General features: G+C 37.6%; 1 protein-coding gene across 1 annotated transcript in view; it reads left to right on the top strand.

Moving 5' to 3' along the window:
* BTBD2 (BTB domain containing 2) overlaps positions 1-18764 on the top strand; it is a 75585-nt gene that overhangs the window by 14860 nt on the left and 41961 nt on the right. Inside the window, exon 2 of the mRNA XM_036767104.1 lies at positions 9924-10043. Coding sequence (XP_036622999.1) covers positions 9924-10043 — 120 coding nt within the window. The remainder of the gene's footprint in view (positions 1-9923; positions 10044-18764) is intronic.

The raw sequence follows: 18764 nt of genomic DNA, 5'->3' as shown, positions 1-18764 counted from the left end.
AACAAAAGGGTTCCATAGTGAGGATGCTAGATAAAACTTATCCTGATATAGATTTTGCTTTCTTTCAGTTTTCAGTTAAAAGTTGAAGGTACCTTATTATATTAGGAATTGATTACATGGCATAGTTATATTGAATAACCCCCAGGAGCTATACCACATACTTTTTATGAGTAGATTTCTTCAATCAATGATGCTGCAATAAGCCAATCAACTTTTCTAGTTCATCTAATGCTGGGGTGGGGGAACCTGCGGCCTTGAGGCCACGTGTGGCCTTCTAGGTCTTCGGGTGCAGCCTTTTGACTGAGTCCAAATTTTATAGAATAAATCCTTTTATTAGGGGGATTTGTTCTGTTATGTTTGGATTCAGTCAAAGGGCCGAGCTTGAGGATGTAGAGGGCCACATGTGGCCTCGGGGCTGCAGGTCCCCACCCTTGAATATAACACACCAGTTAGCATTACTCACTGGCTCCCAGCATTTGTACATTTCTGAATGTTTCTAAGCACTGGCTCACTAAATAAAATGTGAAAACAGGACTTTTCTTCACAGTACCGATTGTGGAATTTGCAGTAGGGCCAGATCGAAGTGTAAGAGTATTTAGCTATTGTGTAGTCAAGAAGAACCATCTTTACCTTTCAGACATTGTGGCTCTTCATAATAGCTAACATTTACATAGTACCTACTATGTGCCCCGCGCTGGGCTAAGTGCTTTACAAATATAGTTTCATTTGATATTCATCTCTTTTTGTCATAAACTTGGGTCTGGCAAGAACTTCATTTCTCATTACTTTTCAGATTATCAGTTACAGAAGGAACTTAACTGATGGACTCACTGTTGCTGGAATCAGATAAAGAATACTCTTTCACTGCCTCTCAGTTGTAGCATTTCTATTAGCAAATTCACTACATGAAAGTTCACTATCACATTAGTAGGATGGGATATTATTAGTTCTAAAATCTGTTTATCAGAAAGTCTCTCAGACATTTTATCAGTAAGGATTCAATTAAAGCTATATTACTATAACGGCTATACTATTTATACCAAATTGTAAATTCTGAAAATCTGAAAAATCAGAAAAAATGAGTAAAATAGTGTAAAATACATGAAAAAATAATTTTAAAAACTCTATGTTAATCACAAGGTTTTATAAATGTTTGACCAAATCTACTGAGACTTCAAAGGAAAATAATGGACAAGGAAATAAATGAATGAGTATTTTTTTCTATTTACAGCAAAAGTGCAAAGTATTTAAGCATATGTATCCTTTGATGCATTTAGTCCTTATAGGTAGAACCGCATGCTTTATTTCTTTCATTATTTGCAAAGGGATGTTGATAACAGAAATATAGGAAAAGTCATGAAGTATGAAATAGAAATACCTAAGCCTTTTTGCATCTCAAATATCTAAAAAAAAAATGGTTTCAATTCATGTATCTGATTCTAGGAGAATGGATAAAAAAGCAAAATTTTTCTGCATACAAAAAAGCAACAGTTTTCTGCATACAATAAACATTTGAAAGTAGGCATATACAGTATGAAAAAAGCATAGTGCTTTAAAACTTGAAAAGCATTTTCTTTATAGCTGTGTGAGGTAGGTAATATGAGTGTCGTGATTCCCATTTTGCAGATAGCCAGATTAGAGAGGATGATTGGATGATTAATGTGTCCATGGTTGACATTGGCATGTGCCCTAAAAATCACCATATTTAAAATTTTTTTTATGTTTTAAAAAAAATTTACATTTTATTAAGTGCGTACTATGTGCCAGGCACTGAGCTAAGCTCTGGGAGTGCATATTAAAAACTGAGATGGTCCTTGCTCTCAAGGAGCTCACATTATAATGGAAGGGAAACAACTTTTGTAAAAGAAAGTTTAATAAAATTCATGACTTTTCTGCTTATGTTGCTGAGTAAAGATTTAGGCCATGCTCTGGTTTTGTACAAGCCTTGATTAGGAATGGGGGGTAGTGCATTCTATATTCAGACCAGTATGGTACATTTCAAGGCCAAAAGGATTCCTTAGTCAGTTTGGAAAATACTATTTTAGGAACTGTAGGGGGAATTTATGTTGCTAGGATATTCTATCTTAATGAGTGTTATTTTCCTATAATATTTCTTGGAGATGGAGGGGAGGGGTGGGGAAGAAACCTTATTCTTTTTGGATTATGGTATGGGTTGAAATTCAGAGTGGTTCATTTGATCTTTGTATTAGTTTATTTTATGGATTAGAACAATACAGATGAATAAAATGAACTTTTGAAAAGTTATTTACTTGTTAGAGTGGTTCTAGAAAACACTGGATTTCCCTCTCTATAGTAAACTTCTTCAAAGTGAAAATCCAGAGAATGTGCTGCATTGAGTTGTTAGCTGTTCTTTTCCAGTCTGACCATGGGATAAGTAATGTGTTCATATTTAAATGTTGGAACATGCCCTGAAAATTACCATATTTAAAATATTTTTACCTTTTTTCAATCCACATTTATTTTATGGTAGGTACACTGATATTGTACCTAGTACTCAAGGCACTTTAGTCATGGCACAGTGGGACTGGATGAGCCCTAGAGGCAGTGTGAAAGGGTGCAGACATTCTTGATTGTTGAAGGGGCTTCTTAATCTGGTTTTAGAGAGTTGAGTCAAACCAGCAATGTGGGACAATGGAAAGAACGTTAAGAGGAACTTGGGTTCAAATCCCATGTCTGCTCCAGGGAAGTAATTTTACCTCTCTGGCAGAGTAATTTTACCTCTCTGGACGATCTCCAGGGTCTGTCCTGGTTCTGAAGTTCTTATAATAAGGCATGAGGCTAAAGGAATCTTCACTTAAAGGAGGCAGTTTGGTATAATGGAAAAGTCTCACTGTGTGCCTTAGTTTCCTTATCTGTAAAATGACAGGATTAGACTCATCCCTTAGTTTCCTTCTAATCCACAAATTCCATGCCCTGTATTTTCCCCCCTAGTTTTTCTTTTATTTTTAGGAATATGGTATGCACATTTTCAATATATTCTAGTTCAGCCCGAAATAGGTAGCAGTGATATCATGGATTTACATAGTAGCTCTCTTCTTGCTGTTGAAATATGAAATACTGTGGTATCTTAAAACAGCCTCAGGAGGTTTGTGTGTGTGGTAGGTAGTATTGTTCTTATTTTACAGGTAGTGGAACTAAGGCAGAGAAAGACTGAATTGAGTGATGTCCAGGCCAGCAGTCCTTAGTCCTTTTCAAAGTTAATCATGGAATTCAAGTGTTAGCCTGTCTAGCCTTACTTGAACAGTAACCTAAGGTACAACATTCTCAGCAAATAGGCATCCAGTCTCTGCTTGAAGGCCTCTAATGATGGGAACTACATATCTCCTGAAGCAGAACTCTTAATTGTCAGGAATTTTTTTTTTAATATCAGGTCTAAACGTGTCCCTCTGCAACTTCTACTTGTTCTTGGCCCCGCCATCTGGAGCCAAGCAGAACAGCTCTAATCTCTTTTCCACATGGATAGCCTTTCAAATTATTATGTCTCCCTTAAATCTTCTCTTCTCCATGTTAAACATCCCCTATTCCCATCAACCAGTCCTCATATGGCATGGCCATCAATTCTCTCACTGCCCTGGTTTCTGAAGCTTGTCTAAATTTGATCCAAAATATGGTGCCCAGGGCTCAATATAGCATCCTAGATGCTTTCAGCCGAGGCCAGAGTCTAAAGGCACCATTGCTTCTCATTCTGGACAGCTCTCTCTCTTAAGCCTGTGGTAGCATCTGCTTCTTTTGGCTTCCATTTCACATCACTGAATCAGGTTGAGCTTGTACTCTATTTGAGCTTTCATGTTTTTTGCATACATAGGGAATTCTATGCAGTCATACCTCCCTGTAAATACTAAATGGTAACTGTTACTCTTTTGGCCAGGAATCCGGAGGGTCTTCGCCTCCCAGTTTGTTTGGTTTTTTTCTTTTTCTTTTTTCTTTTTTTTGGAGTTTTAATTAAAGGGGCCATCCCTTGATTAATTTCTTAAAGAGGCCTATTCACTGAATGGGCCTTACCCCACTCAAAGTGAGAACTGGAAAAGACCTTAGCCTGAAAGGTCCAGGGTCTCCCAGTGCATCCTGGGCCATCTCCAGTCATCCTGGTGAATATCAGGCCGCTGGACTATTTCAGTAAGGCAAGATTCATGATATCAAGATTCATGACCATGAACATGCCTGTATAGTTCAGAATTGCAAAGCATGAGACTCTCTGTATAGGAGGCATAAGTAGTAAAACATTTATTCAGACACCAGAGGATCAAATCCCAAAACCAGTAACCCCAATTAGACATAGCAGTAATTGTATCCCAAAATGAATAAGTCCACCTCAGTGTAACAGGAAGGCCACTAAAACACATTATCAGAGCAAAGGGCCGAGCCATCCTGCAACCTTCCCTTCTGCTAGGGCCTGCTTGCCTGCATCCTCTCTTCTTCATTTTCTTCTTCTTGCAGTTCTCTAGTCTCTGAAACTCTCTAGTCTGAGCTTAGTGGCTACCCGCAGGGTATATATACCCTGTGTAGGCCTGGGGCTTAGCACCTAGTAGCAAAAGGGTGTGGGCCTGTCTATAAGCAAACCTCTCCTAATCAAGCTTCCCTTAACTAGCTCCACTTGAGGCCTATTGAATGGGCAGGGAAAATCTTTGACCACATTAGTACCACATGGACCCAGATGGCTCTGGAGGAGAAAGTGAGGCTGGTGACCTCGCACAGCCCTCCCTCACTCAAATCAAAGTCAACTGCAAGTCGTGTCATCATCTCCCTGGTGTCATGGTCCTCTTTGAGAACAAATGACAAACACAACAACTTCCCTATCCTGGATTGGTGAAATTGATTTTTACTACATTCAGTTCTATTCAGTGAACATTTATTAAATGCCTACTTCATTCAACGCAGAGAGCCTGCATTCCTTTTTGGTGGTCAAAGAGTCTAATATGCCCCACACCACCCCACAGAACATTTATTTTATCTATTCTCTCTCACCCCGTCCCCACCATTGAACAACAACAAAAGGAAAAAACCAAACAAATAGACATAGTCAAGCAAAGTAAATTTTGTCATTAACCAAATCCACATACCCTGGGGGGAGGGTATTCTAGTCAGTCAGTCACTCAGTAAGCATTTGTTTAAGTGCCTATTATGGGGTCAGGTACCGTCCTAAGCTATGAAAACCGCTTTATATCTTTTAGGGGATAGTGATGAGTTTTTTGTTCTAAACATAAAATGTTGCATGAGAGTAATAGGCACACAGGAACCTTTGGCCAAAACATTAGGAATCATTTTTAGACATGGTGACATGTTAATGCAGTGCTTCACGTTGCAGTTGCATATTCAGTGTCTGAACTTCTAAGCACTATTGTGCTTAGAAGTATTGGCTGTACAGTATTGGCTGAGATCCAGGAGAAGAGGATGAGATAACTCATGAACATTTTGTGTGCTCTATTAGTATCCTTGTAATGCATAGTGAAAGTGAGGAAGGCCATTTTCACCTTAGGTGTACCTATCAGAAGCATATGTAACAACAGTGTTGCTAGCAGCTGTTGTGGGAGTGAAAGACCAATAACACCAGCACACAGAAGGGCGGCCAGCACAAGTTCTTTGATCTACTTTTCTAAGGAAAACAACTTTAAGGGGTTAAAAGTCTTACTTTAATTAAACATACATATACCATTCACTTAGTTCAGGGGGAAAAGCCAGCACCCTGAACTTCAAAGCAAATACAAACAGAAATTACAAACAGGGACAATATAAACAGATCAACATTTCTGTCTAACCAAATCACAATACATGGTTACCAGAGAAGCACTCACATCTGGATTTTCAAAGCCGGGGGGCTCCAACAGCTACCCAGAGTCTCGTCTGTCAAATCACATGGCACTTGCAGTGAATGAGAGCCCCAAAACAGAATGCCAACCTCAGATCTTATATACCCTTCTTAGGGTCAGGGTGTCACAACCATGGGACTCAAATCTATGTGAACTAGGTTTTCTTGTTTGTTAAGCAGGTCAAAGACTGATTCAATCAAAGAAACAAAAGACAACAAAAAGTCCACTTTGCTTGTCATTACATTTGAAAGGTACTTATTACCTTAGCATGCTAAAAGAGAAAACACAAAAGTCCCACCCTGATTACCATAACAGCATGTTGTGGGTAGACTTAGAGGAGAATCATATAATCCCCATGTGTAGTTGCCATCTATATTTTTGGATCAAATATACACACTGTGAATTCAAGTGCTTACCATGCACAGGCATTGTGGGATCACAAAGGTAAAAGTAGTCCCTGCTGTCGAGGAGCTTATAGTCTAGTGGGAAAGAAAACCTGCAGGCAGCTATGTGCATGCAAGATACATACAGGGTAAATTGGAAGTCATCTTAGAAGGCACTGGTGGAGGAAAGAGACAGGGGGAACTGGGAAAGGCTCCTTGTAAAAGGTGGGTTTTAAGCTAGTCTTAAAGGAAGCCCAGAGATAAAGGTGAGAAAAGTGGACATTCTAGGCATGGGAGTGTTGCAACAATCTGCTAGCAGCTACTGCCAGCATACAGAAAGGCTGCTAACACAGGTTCTTTGATCTGCTTTACTAAGGAAAGCAACATTAAGGGGTTAACAATCTTACTTTAATCAAACATATAAACTCACCTTGGTTCAGGAGGAAAAGCCAGCAACCTGAACTTCAGAGCAAATACAAACAAATTACAAACATACACAATATAAATAGACCAAATCACAATTCATAGTTACCAAGAAAGCATCAACATCTGGGTTCACAAGCTGGGAGGCTCTTAGAGCAGCTGCCCAGAGTCCCAAGCCACTCTTTCAGTGACTGAGAGCCCCAAAAGTCAAAGGCGAACCTTGGATCTTTTATACTGTGTCAGGGCCTGAAGGATTCATACCTAATCAGCAAAAGGGTGTGGGCCTGGGGTCTAGCATCTAGTTAACAAAAGGGTGTGTGCATGGGGCTTTGCACCTAGTAAGGCTTACTCAAAGGCATTTGATTACTGTAGCATTTCTAAAAGAGAAAACAGAAAAAAAAAAAAAGTCCCGCCTTAATTACCAATACAGGGGAACAGCCATCGAAAAAACATGGAGTTGGGAGATGGAGTGTCATATGGGAGAAACAACAAGAAGGCCTAGTTTTGCTGGATCACAAAGTGCTTGGAGGGGGGCTGCTGCTCCTTCTCCTTAGTTCTTGAAGAGGACCATGACATCAGGGAGGTGGTGCCATGACATGCATATGAATTGGATTTAAGTGAGAGAGGGCTGTGCAAAGTCACCAGCCTCACTTTCAGCTCCGGAGCCATCTGGGTCCAATGGCCAAATATGGATCAGGATGACTGGAGATGGCCCAGGATGCAGTGGGGGACCTTGGCCTTTTCAAGCCAAGGTCTTTAACAGGTGTCAGTTTGACTGAGGTGGCACCCATTCAGTGATTAATGCCTAATTAGAAATGAGGCAAAGAATGGCCTCTTTAAAAAAATAATAATAGATCTGGGAGGGGAAGACCCTCAGGGTTTCTGGCCCAAACAGAAACAATTGCTATTTACATTCATTCTGAGCCAATCAGGTTCCAATCAAGTGTTCCCCTCCCAGATCTATGGAGGCAGAGAGTAAAGTATAGGAAGGTAGGATAGATAGGGAAGAATCTGGTTGTAAAGGGGTTTAAAAGCCAAATAAGATGTTCTATTTGATCCCTGGAAGTAATAGAGAACCACTGGATTTTATTAAGTGGGGGATGATGCAGTTCAGAATTCCTTTTTGGTTTGGAAAAGCATTTTAAGTTTTGTCTGTGCAACAATTATCAGAGTTCATATAAGACCTGGATTTGAAAATAAAATTAGATAATGGGTTTAACTAACATATGTATAACCATAAACCATTATTCTCTTTGTATTTGGGGTGTGTGTGTGTGTGTGTGTGTGTGTGTGTGTGTGTGTATATGTGTATGTATGTGTGTGTGTATTTCAGTAACTTTCTATATTGAAACTTCTAGGACAAATCTGTTAAGTCATCTTTAGCTCTTAGTTGTAGAGTTTCCTGGGGCACTGAAGAGTTACATAACTTGTCCACAGTTCTACTGTTGATATGTATCAGAAGCAGGATTTGAACCTAGGTGTTCCCACCTGCAGTGCCCACCTTCCCTCCTCCATGCTAAGCTGCCTTTCATCTGTTTGTCAGGAGGACTAAATTGCAAATACAAGGCACTCTTTAAACAAATGATTTGGAGAAGAGTATTTGTTACAGGTAATTATTAGTAAAACAGAGTCTTTGTTTTAGGACCATAGAAATAGCAGGTCTAAGATACATAATTCCATTAAGGACTTGGAGAAATTTCAGAACTTCAATTCCAGATTAGGGAAAGTAGTTGTAAATATTAGGGGAAAATGAGTCTTAGTGCTGTCAGTGGAAAGCTGTGCATACTTAAGAAATTATATAACATCTTAGGACTTCACTTTCCTTGTAAAATTGTTAGAGTGCCTGTACTAGGTACCACACAAAGTTGTTGTGTTGTTCAGATGGACTAACCTGAACAAGGCTTATAAGCCTTGAGCACATCATCCATTCCCCTTTTCCATGCTTCAGGTTGTTTCGCTGTAAAGATCATCTAAGGATTAATGATAATCTTGAAGAGCTCCTCTACCTTGAACATTCTATGCCCTCTTCCAGTTTTGATATACAGTGTTCTTAGGACTTTTCTTGCTCCACCATTTCCTCTTCTATGTTCTATAAGGAACCTTTTTTAGTCTGATAGTGTGTAATTCTGTTTATTTAGTTCAACAATCCTTTTTTCCTTTCTTTTATAATTATACATTTACATTCATTCTTAAAATTTTTGAATTCCCAATTCTCTCTGTCTTTAGCCCCTCCCTTACCCATTGAGAAGAAGGCAAGCAATTTGATAATAAATTATGCATGTGAGGTCATGCAAAATATTTCCATATCAGCCATCTTGTAAAAGCAAAAAAAAAAATCAAGAAAAATAAAGTAGGTGAAAAAAGTATGCTTCAGAGTTCCTTAGTTCTCTCTGTGAAGGTAGATAACATTTTTCTTCATGAGGCCTTTGGAATTGTCTTGTATTGATTGTTTTATTGATCACAGTAGCTAGGTCTTTCACAGTTGATCGTCTTTTCAGTATTGTTACTGTGTGTATAGTATTCTGCTGGTTCTACTGACTTCACTTTGCATCAGTTCATACACATTTTCACCGGTTTTTCTGAAACAATCTTGCTCGTCATGTGTTACAGCACAATAGTATTCCATCACAACCATATACCACAACTTGTTTAGCATTTCCCAGTTGATGGGCATCAATTTCCAGTTCTTTGCCACCACAAAAAGAGCCACTATAAATATTTACAGATCCTTTTTTGTTCTCTTTAATCTCTTTAGGATACAGACATAGTACTTTGGGCATAGTTCCAAATGGTTCTCCATAATGGTGTCACCAGTTCACAATTCAACCAACAGGGCATTAGTGTACTTACTTTTCCATATCCCTTCCAGCATTTGTCATCATCCTTTTCGGTCATGTTAACCAATCTGATAGCTGTGGGGTGGTACCTCAGACTTGTTTTAATTTTTAGCAGTCATCTTGTAAATCGGGCATCTTGAGTACAGTATTGCACTAAATGCTCTGTGTATGTGTGTGGGGGGAGGTAGAAGACAGGGTTGAAAGGTCAACCCCTGTCCTGGAAAAGCTTTTCTCCCAGCCAGGTGCAAATTCTTTGTGTCTTTGGAAGTGTTTGTTTATAAGGCAGCCTAGAATTCTAAGATGTGGGTATAACACATTAACCTTCTTTTCCTGCAGTGATCAATTGAGAGGGGGCAAAAGAGGATAATGAGCATAGATATGTTGGTAGTATTTCAGTGCAGATAAGAGAATGGAAATCTAATGGACATTTTTTCTCTCTTTTTGAATATTAGGTTTGTGTTGGCTGTGGGCAGTGCTGTCTTCGATGCAATGTTTAATGGTGGAATGGCCACAACTTCTACAGAAATTGAACTGCCAGATGTGGAGCCTGCTGCTTTCTTAGCTTTACTCAAGTAAGTCTATGTGATACTGCTGTGTGCTCTGCTAACTGTAGAGCTAGAGAATTGTTGACAGAGAGGTAATTTACCAAAAATCTTTTACTGAAAACAGGGTAGGGAAAAAACTTGAGCATTCTAAACACTGCTTTACAAAGGGTGGAATATCAGAAAGGATGATGAACTGGGAATCTGCTCCTTTGGATTCCTACCGATACTGTCATTAACCAGCTGCGTTGCCTGGGCAAGTCACTTCATCTCCCTTGGCCTCAACTACCTCATATCTGTAAAATGAAGGATGGGACTCATTAATCATGAAGGTTTCTTCCAGGCCCGTTATTTGAAGAATTTATGTTTCAGATGTTTTAATTTCTAGTGAAATACTTTGTGTTTGATTTTGGCCTGGGAATAAGTACTGGTACCTGACAGTGGCAGTTAACTATAGGGGCTTTTCCTAATGCTGGAATAGATTCTATTGTTACTGAGAAATAAGTTGTCCATTTTGTAATGTGTATGAGCAATAGGAAACTCATCTGGTTTTAAACATGGTGAAATGCTGTAAGGGTAAAAGTGTTTTTCAGGGAATGCTCCCAAATAATTAAAAGTATGCTGTGTAGTTTTATTTAATTTTACCAGCTAGAAAGCTGTTTTTTTTCCCCACTTTAATATTTCCCCCCCCCCCAATTACATGCAAAAACAATTTTTAACATTGGTTTTTAAAAATTTTGAGTTCCAAATTCCCTCCCTCCCTCCTCTCCCCCACTCATTGAGAAGGCAGCTAATTTGATATAGGTTATACATGTGCAGTCATATGAAACATATTTCCATATTAGTCATGTTGTGAAAGAAAACACAGACTCCCCCCAAAAAAAAACAAGAAAAAAAAGTAAGGAAAAAGTATGCTTTGATCTGCATTCAGACTCCTATCAGTTCTTTCTCTGGAGATGGATAGCATTTTTCCTAAGTCCTTCAGAATTATCTTGGATCATAGTATTGCTGAGAATAGCTAAGTTATTTACAGCTGATGATCATACAGTATTGCTAACACTGTGTACAGTGTTCTTCTAGTTCTGCTCATTTCATTTTGCATCAGTTCATGTAAATCTTTACAGGTTTTCTTAGAGCATCATCCTTGTCAATACAATACGATAGTGTTCCATCACAATCATATACCACAATTTGTTCAGCCATTCCCCAATTGATGGGCATCACCTCAATTTTGAATTCTTAGCCACTACAAAAAGAGCTGCTATAAATATTTTTGTACATATAGGTCCTTTTCCTTTTTCTTTTTATCTCTTTGGGATGCAGACCTAGTAGTGTTATTGTTGGGTCAAAGCCCTTAATAGCCCTTTCTTGGCTTTATAGCCGTTTGGGCATTGTTCCAAATTGTTTTACAGAATGGTTGAATACAATAGTGCATTAGTGTCTCAATTTTTCAAAATCCCCTCCAACATTTGTTATTTCCCTTTCCTATTAGCCAATCTGATAGATGTGGGATGTTACCTCAGAGTTGTTTTAATTTGCGTTTCTTTAATCAATAGTGATTTATAGCATTTTTTCATATGATTGTAGATAGCTTTGATTACTTTTCTGAAAACTGCCTGTTCATATTCTTTGACCATTTATATACTGGGGAATGGCTCTTATTTTTATAAAGTTGACTCAGTTCTCTATATATTTCAGAAATGAGGCCTTTATCGGAGAAATTTATTGTAAAATTTTTTTTCACAGTTATGATTACTAACTCTCTTTCCCTCCATTCTATATCCCCCCTGTTTATCCCACACTCTGTCTCTCTTTTCACCCTGTGCATCCTCAGAAGTGTTTTGTTTCTGACTGCTGCCTCCCCTGATGTACCCTCCGTTCTATCAGGCTCCCCGCCCCCCCACTTTCTTATCCCTTTCTTCTCCTACTTTCCTGTAGGGTAAGATAGATTTCTATACCCAACTGAGTGTGTATGTTACTCCCTCTTTGAGCCAATTCAGATAAGAGAAAGGTTCACGTGCTACCCCTCTCCCCTACCTTCCCCTCCACTATAAAAGTTCTTTTCTACGTCTTTTATTAAGATAATTTAGCCCATTCTACCTTTTCTTTTTCCCTTATCGCAGTGCATTTTTCTTCCTCACCCCTTAATTTTAGTTTTTAGATTATCATCCCATTGTATTGAACTCGTCCCTGTGCCCTCTATCAATATATACTCCTTCTAACTCTATTTATGCTCTATTAATGAGAAAGTTCTTAGGAGCTACAGGTATTATCTTCCCATATAGAAATCTGAATGATTTAATCTTACTGAATGTATTAAGATTTCTCTTTTCTGAAACTTTTTCTGCTTCTCTTGAGTCTTATATTTGAAAGTCAGATTTTCTATTCAGCTCTGGTCTTTTCATCAGGAATGCTTGAGAGTCCTCTATTTCATTGAATGTCTATTTTTTCCCCTGAAGGAGTATACTCAGTTTTGCTGCGTAGGTAATTTTTGGTTGTAATACTAGCTTCTTTGCCCTCCAGAATATCGTATTTCAAGACCTCTGATCCTCTAATGTAGAAGCTGTTAAATCTTGTGTTACCCTGACTGTAGCTCCAATTCAAATATAATTGTTTCTTTCTGAATGCTTGTGATATTTTCTCCTTGCCCTGAGAGCTCTGGAAATTGGCTATAATATTCCTGGGAATTTTCATTTTGTGATCTCTTTCAGGGGGTGATACGTGGATTCTTTCAATTTCTATTTTACCCTCTGGTTCTAAAATATTAGAGCAGTTTTCCCTGATAATTTCTTGAAAGACAATGTCTAGGCTCTTTTTTTGATCATGGCTTTCAGGTAGTCCCATAATTCCTAAATTATCTCTCCTTGATCTATTTTCCAGATCAGTTGTTTTTCCAATGAGCTAGTTCACATTCTCTTTTAATTTTTTTCTTCCTTTTGATTTTGTTTTGTTGCTTCTTGATGTCTCATGGAGTCATTAGCTTCCATTTGCTCAGTTATAATTTTTAAGCAATTATTTTCTTCAGTGATTGTTTGTACCTCCTTTTCCATTAGGCCATCCTCCATTTTAAAGAGTTCTTTTTCTTTTTCTTTTTTTTTTTTTTTGCAAGGAGAGGGTGGGGCAATTGGGGTTAAGTGACTTGCCCAAGGTTACACAGCTAGTAAGTGTGTCAGATGTCTGAAGCCAGATTTGAACTCAGGTCCTCCTGACTCCAGGGCCAGTGCTCTACTCACTGCACCACCTAGCTGCCCCAAGGAGTTCTTCTTTTCTTTAGTGAATTTTTGTACATCTTTTTCCCTGTGGCCAGTTCTGCTTTTTTAAGGAGTTCTCTTCAGTGAATTTTTGTGCCTCTTTTACCATTTAGCATATTCTGTTTTTTTAAGATGTGATTTTCTTCAGTATTATTTTGTGCCTCCTTTATCAAGGTGTTGACTCTTTTTTCATGATTTTCTTGTATCACTGTCATTTCTCTTCCTAATTTTTTCTTTACCTCTATTATCTGCTTTTTAAAAATCCTTTTTGAGTTCTTCCAGGATCCTTTTGGGACTGAGACCAATTCACATTTTCCTCTTTAGGCTTTGGATATAGCTGTTTTGATTTTGTCTTCTTCTGAGTTTGTGTTTTGATCTTCCTTTTCTCACTGTAGTAACTTTCTGTGGTCAGGATTTTTTTTGTTGTTTGCTCATGTTCCCTGTTTATTTCTTGACTTTTAACTTTACAATAAAGTTGAGCTCTGCTCCTGGGGTGGAGAGGACACTGTCCTGAGTTTCAGGTTTTTTTGGGTGCAGCTAGTTCTGAGGGTTAGTAAGCTTTCAGTTTTTCCAAGGTGGTGTGATCTAAGGCGAGGTTTGTTTATTACTCTTCTGGCCCTTGCTCTCCTCTGTGAGTAATCACAAGCACTCTTTTGTGTCCTGGAACTGTGAAGAGGGTCCATTCTCTCCTAAGGCACAAGCTCTGGTGTGCTAGTGCTCCTTCTTGCCTTAGGACTGTGACTCAGATCCAAGTATGGGCAATGCAACAGTCCTGCATCCAGTGCCAGCAAAGGGACCCCTGTAATCTCCTTCTGACCAGTTGTCCAGCCCCCTTAACCATCTGTGGGTTGAGAGTTCCAGAGGCTCCAGCTGCTTCAGTTAATTTAATTGTTCCCAACCAGCCCAGAAAGCTTTTAGAAAATTCAGTCCTAGAGTATTTTTTCTTTCTTGACCCTTTTTAAATATGAGAGAGGAATCTATACTTCTGATTTTCTGTGGAAGAACATTCTGTGAGCTGTTATTAAGCACCTAATAATGTGACTGATTCATCATCTATGTAGGGAAATAAACTCCTTCAGTCTTCTTTTCTGCACCAACTTTTTACCCCCTTTAAGATTTCCCTCTGAATCCTTGCCCACAGTTCTTAGATTTGGGGCATTTAGGATAGTGGTCATCATAACCATGGTGTTACTTTTACTGGAGAGTTATCTCAGTTAAGAATCTAGTTTTAAAAAAGGAGAAGAAAGCCTAGTAAACATTGGGTCTGTGGTTTACTAACTTTGTGACCTTGAGCCTGTCCTTTCACCTCTGTGAACCTTATCAATAAAGTAGGAATGATAAGACTGCTAATGCTGCTGATTTCCCAGGGGCATTGTGAAGCTCAAATAAGATCATTCCAGTATAGTGCTCTGCAGAGGTAAGTTGCTTGGTAGGAATGAGAAGAAGCCACTTGAGATTTACTCTTATGAAACCAGATATGCTATGGAGAGTTCATAAACTTTACAGATAACTTTGATTTCTGTTTATTCAAACAGTTCTTTGTGATAAATCTTACCTTAGAAGCTTAGTAAACAAACCCAGAATTACTTAGCTGACAATTTGATTCAGTTTAGTAAACATTTATTAAATGCCTACAATGTGCCAGGCACTTTGCTAAGCACAAAAAGAGGCCAAAGACAGCCTCTGCTCTCAAGAAGCTTAAAATCTAATGGTGGAGACAGTATGCAAACAAATCTATACAAAGCAATACAGCATAAATTGGAAACAATTAACATAGAGAAGGCATTGGAATTAAGAGGGGTTACTAGGGCGAATGAATGAATAAATAAGTGAGTGAATGAATGAATAAAATAGGATTAAAAAGAAGTTTGGCTCCTGCCTTTTTTTAAATATTTATTTGCTTGTTTATTTATTTTTAGTTTTCAACATTCGCTTTTATAAGATTTTGAGTTTTAAATTTTCTCCTTCTGCCCAAGATGGTTTATAGTCTGATATAGGCCATACATATACAATCATATTAAACATATTTCCACATTAGTCATGTTGTTAAAGAAGAACTAGAACCAAAGGGAAAAACCAAAGAAGAAACAAAAAAACAAAACAAAAAAAATTAAAAAATAATATACTTCAATCTGCATTCAGACTCCATAGTTCTTTCCCTGGATGTGGATAGCATTTCCATCATGAGTCTTTTGGAATTGTCTTAGATCATTGCATTGCTAAGAAGAGCTTAGTCTATCAAAGTTGGTCATCACACAGTGTTGCTGTTACTGTGTACAGTGTTTTCTGCTTACTTCACTCAGCATCAGTTCATGCAAGTCTTGCCAGGTTTTTCTGAAGTCTGCCTTCTCATCATTTCTTATGGAACAACAATATTCCATTACATTCATATATCACAGCTTGTTCAGCCATAACCCAATTGATGGATGTCCCCTCAATTTACAATTCTTGGCCACCACCAAAAAAGTTACTATAAATATTTTTGTACATGTGGGTCTTTTCTCCTTTTTTATAATCTCTTTGGGATACAGACCTAGAAGTGGTATTGCTGGATCAAAGGGTATGCACAGTTTTATAGCTGTTAGAGCATAGTTCCAAACTACTCTCCAGAGCAATGTTTTTTCCCCATTATCATTTCTGGATTTCTCCCCCTTTCCCGTAAAGCCATCCTTTGTGATGGTTAGATCAATTCACAACTCCACCAACAAAGCATTAGTGTTTCAGTTCTCCCACATCTTCTCCAATATTTATCATTTTCCTGTTTTGTCATGTTAGCCAATCTGATAGGTATGATATGGTACCTCAGAGTTGTTTTAATTTACATATCTCTAATGAATAGTGATTTAGAACATTTTTTCATATGACTATATATATAGCTTTAATTTCTTCCTCTGAAAACTTTCTATTCATATCCTTTGACCATTTATCAATTGGGGAATGACTTGTATTCTTTTAAGTTTGATTCAGTTCTCTCTATATTTTGGAAATGAGGCTTTTATCAGAGATGCTGGCTGTAAAAAATGTTTCTCAGCTTTCTTCTTCCCTTCTAATCTTGGTTGCATTGGTTTTGTTTGTGCAAAAACTTTAATTTAATCAAAATTATCCATTTTGCGTTTCATAATGTTCTCTATCTCTTGTTTGGTGATAAATTCTTCTGTTTTCCATAGATCTGACAGGTAAATTTTTCCTTGTCTCCTAAAACTTATAGAATCACACTTTATGTCTAAATTGTATATCCACTTTGACTTTATCTTGATATATGGTGTAAGATATTGGTCTATGTCTAGTTTCTGCCATACTGTTGTCTAGTTTTCCCAGCAGTTTTTGTAAATATTGAGTTCTTATCCCAGAAGCTGGAGTCTTTGGCTTTATCAAAAAGTAGAATACTATAATCATTGCATGTCTTGTAACAACCCCTGTCCCTCAACCTAAAACTCAGGTGAGCCAGACCAGCTGATGAAGAGAAAATGGGTCTAGCGCTGTAGGCATCATTTAGTCCCATTGCCCTTCATCTCTCTTCTGAGAAAGAAGGTGTGTTTTGTTATTCATTATTTGGGACCAAGACTGTTTATTGTAATTAGCTCCAGCAGGCACAGTTTTCTATAAGATTGGAGAAGCTTACGTGTCAAGAAGAAATAGGAAAGAAATTGTTAGGTGTTATCTTTGGGCTCACGGTAAGCTACCTTTTCTTTTTCATGTTTTACTAACCCCTTTGGTTGTTGTATTTCACTAACAATTTCCAGTAAGCCTCTGTGAATGAATCTTTATAACAAAAGTTAAAGCTAGTCATCATTCGTGATGTAGATAACATTCAGTATCTGTAATCTACCACCACTATTGAGAGAAGGAAAATGTATTTCATCAGTAATCTCTGGAACTAAGATTGGTCCTTGCCTTCAAAAATTTTTTTTTGTTTTACATTTTTGTTTATTTTTCTGTTCTTTCCCCATTATCATTTCCGAATTTTTCCCCTTTCCCATAAAGCTATCCTTTGTAATAAGGAATAAAAAAGAGAGGGGGATCATTTCAACAAAACTAAAGAGCACTTCAACCAAATATAACAGTTTGTATGATGTACCACAACCAAGGCCCTCCATCTCTGCAAAGAAGGAAGAGAGGTGAAATTTTTCATCTCTTTAGGGACAAGCTTAGTTGTTATAATTACATAGCATTCCATTTTCTTTTTGTCATTTCCATTTCTATAGTCAGTTGATTATCATGCATATTTTTCTCCTGATTTTACTTACTTTGCTCTGCAAGATTGTATGAGTCTTCTCATGCTTCTCTAGATTCTCTGTGTTCATTGTTTCTTACATTATTCCGTTACACATTCTACAGTTTCTTTAGCTATTTGCTGATAGATGGGCTTCTACTTTGTTACCTGTTTTTTGAGTCAGCTAGTTGTAGTCAGGAAGACCTGAATTCAAAGCTAGCCTCACACAGCAAATATGATACTGGACAAGTTACTTAACCTCTATTTGCCTTACTTTCCTCAACTGTAAAATTAGGATAATAAAATTACCTACTTCACAGGGCTGTTGTGAGTGTCAAATGAGATAGTATTTTAAAAGCACTTAGCATAATGCCTGGCACTTAGTAGATGCTATATAAATGCGTATTCTCTTCCCTTGCTCCTGTTTGCTACTACCAAAAGTGTTCTTATGTTTTTGGTGTATTGTGACCTTTATGTCTTTGACCCCTTTGGAATATATGTCTAGCAGTGAAATCACTGGATCAAAGGATAAGAATGTGTGTGTGTGTGTTTGTGTGTGTGTGTGTATATGTGTGTATGTATATATATATATATATTTTTTTTTTCAGGGGGAGGGGTTAGATGAAATCTCGTAGTTGTTTTGATTTGCATTTATGTTTATTAATGATTTGGAGCACTTTTTCATGTGGTTGTTAATAATTTGCAGTTTTCCTTTTGAGAACTATTCATTTTTATTTTTACTCATAACTATGCATATTCATTTGGTCATTGCATCTAATTTGGTGCTACTTAGTCTTTTTGTTTACATTATTGTGGGCATCATATATGTTTTTCTCCTGATCCTTTCTTTGCTCTGAATCATTTCATGTAAGTCTTGCAGTTTCTGTGAATTTATTCCTTTTGGCGTGATGTAGACACACATGTCACAGTTTCTCCAACCATTCTTCAAATGATAGGTACGCATTTTTTTTACTGCCATGAAAAGTATGACTATGAATATTTTGATATTTTCTTTTTGTCATTAACCTCCTTGGGGATCTCTAGCTTCAAGGGTATGAACTGTTTATTAAATTTTATTGCGCTATTCCAGATTGTTTTCTAGAATAGACAAATTAATAGCTCTATCAACAGTGTATTAATGTGCCTGTCTTCCAAATAGCCTCTTTAATATTGACTTTTTTTAGTCTCTTATATTTGTAAATTTGATAGATGTGAGGTAATGCTTTTTAGTACTTGTAATTCATATTTATTGTTATTAGTGATTTGGAGCACTTTTAAAAAATTTAT

Source organism: Trichosurus vulpecula, chromosome 1 (genome assembly GCF_011100635.1).
Source record: "Trichosurus vulpecula isolate mTriVul1 chromosome 1, mTriVul1.pri, whole genome shotgun sequence".
NCBI classification, from domain to species: domain Eukaryota; kingdom Metazoa; phylum Chordata; class Mammalia; order Diprotodontia; family Phalangeridae; genus Trichosurus; species Trichosurus vulpecula.
This window is presented reverse-complemented; position numbering and strand designations above follow the sequence as displayed.